Raw genomic sequence first — 6,943 nt, 5'->3', positions numbered from 1 at the left:
GGGTCCAGATGAAACAGTCCTCTGTGATTCCAGAAGTGATTAGAGGTGTTTTCAGCATCCAAGGATTGGTAGAAAATGATTAATATAAAATAATTATTTTATATACAGAGTCCAGCGCACACAGCAGGTGGAACTGTGTGCGCAAGAGGGCAGCCGCTCCAAAAATAGCCTCTCAGGTCCTGCGTAGGTGCCAGGCACTGGGATAATGGACTTTTAGCAACCTCGTAAGCACCACGCACATGCCTCTAAAACCTCGTACACAAACTGCACCATGGTGTTGTTGCTAAATTTTGAACATCTTGAAATTAGCACCACGCTCAGAGAGGAGCCTCGTTAACTGAAGATAATAAGAGCCTCTCAGAGCCACTATTCTCCAACGATAGTTGAAGAAACCGTCTTGTACATAGCAAAGAAAACATGGTGCATGGCTCATTATGCATCCTTCATTATTCGGTGGGACCCAGGCTTTAGTGTGGAAATACAAATGACAAAAAGAACTTTGGTTCGACTTAACCACCACGAGTTATTGTGGAAAAAAGAGAAACAACAAAGCATGCTGTGATGTCATTCCACTGTTTTCGGTAGTGTGTGTGGGTGTGTGTGTGTTGTAGATATTTGTAGTCATGTTCAGACATGGGCCTCTACAGCAGCTCGCGCATTCTTAGCGACCGGAGCTCTGCGCTCTGCTCACGGCACACTACCTGTCACTCAGAGTGACCACACCCCTAATTGTGCATAACTTTCTGGCTTACAACATCTTAAACTGATGAGTTATTAAAAAATAAAATTCACCCCATCCATTTGCCATGGAGGAGAAAACTGAAAACTATCAAGACCCAAGCCATTTATTTATTTATTTTTGTACCAAAGTTGGACATTTTAATCCTCTTCAGCCCAGGCAAAATTATAATATTTGTTTTTTGTTTTTTGTTTTTTACACATTTTGCAAACTTCATGTCTTGACAGTAGCAAGGCTCCCATTTTGACTTAAATGGGAATTGGTTGGTAATTCATGCAGATACAGTTTGTCCACAATAGGTTCTTTGATGAATATGTGCACAATTTAATCATCGGTTTTATCAAATGGTTTCACCGTGCAGCAAAGTACAGAAGAGTTGGGAGGGCAAGGATTAATATGGAATTCTATGGAAGCTTGGTCTGTTACGGAGCCTCAAGTAACCAGTCAAGGAAGTTTTTTTCTTCTTCTAGGTGGGCTCATCTTTGATGGGTGGAGGTTGGGGCTTGGTATACTGCAAAGTCCTAAAGCTCTTAGAAATCTCACAGGATGTCTTGGTGTCCACTCGGCGCTGGTGTCTTTGAGCTGTTTTAGAGTCTCCTGCTCTTTGGCCTTACAGATCTGACATTTTTAAAGGAAATAAAAACTGAAAGTTTATTCTTCTTAGGATTTTTGAGGAGAACTAAAGGCCAGCAAAAGACTCGGGTCCAGCAGAGCTCTTGTGGGTCTTGTACAGTCCATTTGGTACATCTTTTAAACGTATAGAAGAGATTGTGTTGGATTTGTAAGACTCGCTGAGGACATATAAGCCTTTCAAGGTTAGCAGAGGTCTCAGGTCTTTGTTGAGATCAAGATGAATTTTTTTCAGTGCTCCTACAGGATTAGCTGAGATTTTGTGAGTGGTGGGCAGGTTTAACAAGTGTTTTGTTGATCTTCTTAATAAGGTGCAGGTCTTGAAAAGTTCCTAGAGACTTGTGCAATCTACTTCATAGGATTACAGTGTTTTGAGGCCCTAACCCACCGGAAGATGTGTTGAATGTGTCAAATAGTCATAGATTTTGGAGAACTTGTAGAATCCTGTAGGTCTTGCAAAGGTCAAGCAGAGAGCCTCTTATTCTTTTAGAGGACTGATTGTCCATTTTGATTGTTGGCAGACTTAGAAAATGTTTTGCAGTTGTTTGCCAGGGTTACTGTAGACTTGGTGCAGGTTTAACTAGATCTTGTTGGTATTATATATCTTGTCCAGGCCTTGTGGACTGTTGCTTAATCTCCTGGATCATGTTTCCAAGTGACTGACATTTGGAGTAGTTGTAAAGAACTATGATGATGATATCCAACACAGAAAGACCAATCGTTCCTGTCAAGAGACATTTGTCATGTCATGTTACTCAGGGATCTTCTTCAGGTTTGGAGGCGATGAATCGTTTGGCTTTGGAGATCTGAGTCCACGTTTTCGCAGGTCACTGGAAAAGGTGTCCTTCTCTGCAGGAATCAGGATTTTCCCTAAAGACTGGAAATAAGAGGCACAACACAGAACCAGAGTGAGCACTTCAGTGAGACCTGAAAAAACATGATGTAACAAGAGCAGTCTGAGATTTCTGACATCCGCCAAGGGTTGACGAGGACAAACAGATTCCACAACACAATGCAATAACTACATACTGACCCAGAATGGTCCAAATGATCAAGACATTGCAATCTGATATTTAATTTGACTGAACTGAATTTAACTGAATTAATTTGGCACACACAGACCCAAAATAACAAAGTAAACTCACAAAAACAATCCAACAACACACCTATGTGCCCAAAAGGGTGTAGACAGAAGCAAAAGCTTTCACCAAAAAAGTAAAAATGTATACATTTGTATCCATCCATCCATCCATCCATCCATTTTCTTCCGCTTTATCCGGAGTCGGGTCGCGCGGGCAGCAGCTCAAGCAAAGCCACCCAGACCTCCCGATCCACACACACCTCCCCCAGCTCCTCCAGGGGGAACCCCAAGGTGTTCCCAAGCCAGCTGAGAGATGTAGTCCCTCCAGCGTGTCCTGGGTCTTCCCCGGGGTCTCCCCGCAATGGGACGTGCCTGGAACACCTCTCCAGCGAGGCGTCCAGGGGGCATCCGGAAAAGATGCCCGAGCCACCTCAACTGACTGCTTTCGACGTGGAGGAGCAGCGGCTCGACTCCGAGCTCCTCCCGAATGACCGAGCTCCTCACCCTATCTCTAAGGGAGCGCCCAGCCACCATGCGGAGGAAACTCATCTCGGCCGCTTGTACTCGCGATCTCGTTCTTTCGGTCATGAGCCAAATCTCATGACCATAGGTGAGGATCGGAACGTAGATCGATCGGTAAATCGAGAGCTTTGCCCCCCTACTCAGCTCTCTCTTCACCACGACGGTCTGATACAGTGACCGCATCACTGCAGATGCTGCACCGATCCGTCTATCGATCTCACGCTCCATCCATCCCTCACTCATGAACAAGACCCCGAGACTTTGTTGCTTTGTTTTGGCACCGTTGTCGTGCGTTCGCTGTTGTTGTGCGTTGCCTGTGCTGCTTCATGGCCTGTTTGGTGCCTTAATTAAGGCACTCCTTCTGCTGAATCACCTCTGGATTATTTACACATTATTCACTTTGTGTGTTTTTAGGAATCCGCTAGGTTGCGTAGCTACTAGCTCTTAGCCGATTTAGCATGGCGGCTTCTCCTGTCTCTCCCGTACTTTTCTGCTCTGGGTGTGAAATGTTTAGTTATTCCTCGGCCTCCTTTAGCAGTAACGGTACTTGTAATAAGTGCAGCTTATTCGTAGCTTTGGAGGCCAGGCTGGGCGAATTGGAGACTCGGCTCCGCACCGTGGAAAATTCTACAGCTAGCCAGGCCCCTGTAGTCGGTGCGGACCAAGGTAGCTTAGCCGCCGTTAGTTCCCCCCTGGCAGATCCCGGGCAGTCGGGAAAACAGGCTGACTGGGTGACTGTGAGGAGGAAGCGTAGCCCTAAACAGAAGCCCCGTGTACACCGTCAACCCGTTCACATCTCTAACCGTTTTTCCCCACTCGACGATACACTCGCCGAGGATCAAACTCTGGTTATTGGCGACTCTGTTTTGAGAAATGTGAAGTTAGCGACACCAGCAACCATTGTCAATTGTCTTCCGGGGGCCAGAGCAGGCGACATTGAAGGACATTTGAAATTGCTGGCTAAGGCTAAGCGTAAATTTGGTAAGATTGTAATTCACGTCGGCAGTAATGACACTCGGTTACGCCAATCGGAGGTCACTAAAATTAACATTAAATCGGTGTGTAACTTTGCAAAAACAATGTCGGACTCTGTTGTTTTCTCTGGTCCCCTCCCCAATCAGACCGGGAGTGACATGTTTAGCCGCATGTTCTCCTTGAATTGCTGGCTGTCTGAGTGGTGTCCAAAAAATGAGGTGGGCTTCATTGATAATTGGCAAAGCTTCTGGGGAAAACCTGGTCTTGTTAGGAGAGACGGCATCCATCCCACTTTGGATGGAGCAGCTCTCATTTCTAGAAATCTGGCCAATTTTCTTGGATCCTCCAAACTGTGACTGTCTAGCGTTGGGACCAGGAGGCAGAGCTGTGGTCTTATACACCTCTCTGCAGCTTCTCTCCCGCTGCCGTCCCCTCGTTGCCCCATCCCCGTGGAGATGGTGCCTGCTCCCAGACCACCAATAACCAGCAAAAATCTATTTAAGCATAAAAATTCAAAAATAAAACATAATATAGCACCTTCAACTGCACCACAGACTAAAACAGTTAAATGTGGTCTATTAAACATTAGGTCTCTCTCTTCTAAGTCCCTGTTGGTAAATGATATAATAATTGATCAACGTATTGATTTATTCTGCCTAACAGAAACCTGGTTACAGCAGGATGAATATGTTAGTTTAAATGAGTCAACACCCCCGAGTCACACTAACTGTCAGAATGCTCGTAGCACGGGCCGGGGCGGAGGATTAGCAGCAATCTTCCATTCCAGCTTATTAATTAATCAAAAACCCAGACAGAGCTTTAATTCATTTGAAAGCTTGTCTCTTAGTCTTGTCCATCCAAATTGGAAGTCTCAAAAAACAGTTTTATTTGTTATTATCTATCGTCCACCTGGTCGTTACTGTGAGTTTCTCTGTGAATTTTCAGACCTTTTGTCTGACTTAGTGCTTAGCTCAGATAAGATAATTATAGTGGGCGATTTTAACATCCACACAGATGCTGAGAATGACAGCCTCAACACTGCATTTAATCTATTATTAGACTCTATTGGCTTTGCTCAAAAAGTAAATGAGTCCACCCACCACTTTAATCATATCTTAGATCTTGTTCTGACTTATGGTATGGAAATAGAAGACTTAACAGTATTCCCTGAAAACTCCCTTCTGTCTGATCATTTTTTAATAACATTTACATTTACCCTGATGGACTACCCAGCAGTGGGGAATAAGTTTCATTACACTAGAAGTCTGTCAGAAAGCGCTGTAACTAGGTTTAAGGATATGATTCCTTCTTTATGTTCTCTAATGTCATATACCAACACAGAGCAGAGTAGCTACCTAAACTCTGTAAGGGAGATAGAGTATCTCGTCAATAGTTTTACATCCTCATTGAAGACAACTTTGGATGCTGTAGCTCCTCTGAAAAAGAGAGCTTTAAATCAGAAGTGTCTGACTCCGTGGTATAACTCACAAACTCGTAGCTTAAAGCAGATAACCCGTAAGTTGGAGAGGAAATGGCGTCTCACTAATTTAGAAGATCTTCACTTACCCTGGAAAAAGAGTTTGTTGCTCTATAAAAAAGCCCTCCGTAAAGCTAGGACATCTTTCTACTCATCACTAATTGAAGAAAATAAGAACAACCCCAGGTTTCTTTTCAGCACTGTAGCCAGGCTGACAAAGAGTCAGAGCTCTATTGAGCTGAGTATTCCATTAACTTTAACTAGTAATGACTTCATGACTTTCTTTGCTAACAAAATTTTGACTATTAGAGAAAAAATTACTCATAACCATCCCAAAGATGTATCGTTATCTTTGGCTGCTTTCAGTGATGCCGGTATTTGGTTAGACTCTTTCTCTCCGATTGTTCTGTCTGAGTTATTTTCATTAGTTACTTCATCCAAACCATCAACATGTTTATTAGACCCCATTCCTGCCAGGCTGCTCAAGGAAGTCCTACCATTATTCAATGCTTCAATCTTAAATATGATCAATCTATCTTTGTTAGTTGGTTATGTACCACAGGCCTTTAAGGTGGCAGTAATTAAACCATTACTTAAAAAGCCATCACTTGACCCAGCTATCTTAGCTAATTATAGGCCAATCTCCAACCTTCCTTTTCTCTCAAAGATTCTTGAGAGGGTAGTTGTAAAACAGCTAACTGATCACCTGCAGAGGAATGGTCTATTTGAAGAGTTTCAGTCAGGTTTTAGAATTCATCATAGTACAGAAACAGCATTAGTGAAGGTTACAAATGATCTTCTTATGGCTTCGGACAGTGGACTTATCTCTGTGCTTGTTTTGTTGGACCTCAGTGCTGCTTTTGATACTGTTGACCATAAAATTTTATTACAGAGATTAGGGCATGTCATAGGTATTAAAGGCACTGCGCTGCGGTGGTTTGAATCATATTTGTCTAATAGATTACAGTTTGTTCATGTAAATGGGGAATCTTCTTCACAGACTAAAGTTAATTATGGAGTTCCACAAGGTTCTGTGCTAGGACCAATTTTATTCACTTTATACATGCTTCCCTTAGGCAGTATTATTAGACGGTATTGCTTAAATTTTCATTGTTACGCAGATGATACCCAGCTTTATCTGTCCATGAAGCCAGAGGATACACACCAATTAGCTAAACTGCAGGATTGTCTTACAGACATAAAGACATGGATGACCTCTAATTTCCTGCTTTTAAACTCAGATAAAACTGAAGTTATTGTACTTGGCCCCACAAGTCTTAGAGGCATGGTGTCTAACCAGATCCTTACTCTGGATGGCATTTCCCTGATCTCTAGTAATACTGTGAGAAATCTTGGAGTCATTTTTGATCGGGATATGTCATTCGGGGCGCATATTAAGCAAATATGTAGGACTGCCTTTTTGCATTTACGCAATATCTCTAAAATCGGAAAGGTCTTGTCTCAGAGTGATGCTGAAAAATTAATTCATGCATTTATTTCCTCTAGGCTGGACTATTGT

The 6,943-nt window shown here is 43.0% G+C and overlaps 1 protein-coding gene across 1 annotated transcript in view; it reads right to left on the bottom strand.

Annotated features, from left to right (window-relative positions):
- Positions 1 to 937: 937 nt before the first annotated feature.
- Positions 938 to 6,943, bottom strand: part of ano7 (anoctamin 7) — a 255,141-nt gene continuing 249,135 nt past the window's right edge. The window contains exon 24 of the mRNA XM_034168698.1: positions 938 to 2,246. Within this exon, the coding sequence (XP_034024589.1) occupies positions 2,121 to 2,246 (126 nt within the window). The 3' untranslated portion in view covers positions 938 to 2,120. The remainder of the gene's footprint in view (positions 2,247 to 6,943) is intronic.

Source organism: Thalassophryne amazonica, chromosome 4 (genome assembly GCF_902500255.1).
Source record: "Thalassophryne amazonica chromosome 4, fThaAma1.1, whole genome shotgun sequence".
In the NCBI taxonomy this organism is placed as follows: Eukaryota; Metazoa; Chordata; class Actinopteri; order Batrachoidiformes; family Batrachoididae; genus Thalassophryne; species Thalassophryne amazonica.
Note: the sequence above shows the minus strand (reverse complement) of the source record. Positions and strands in the feature narration are given on the sequence as shown.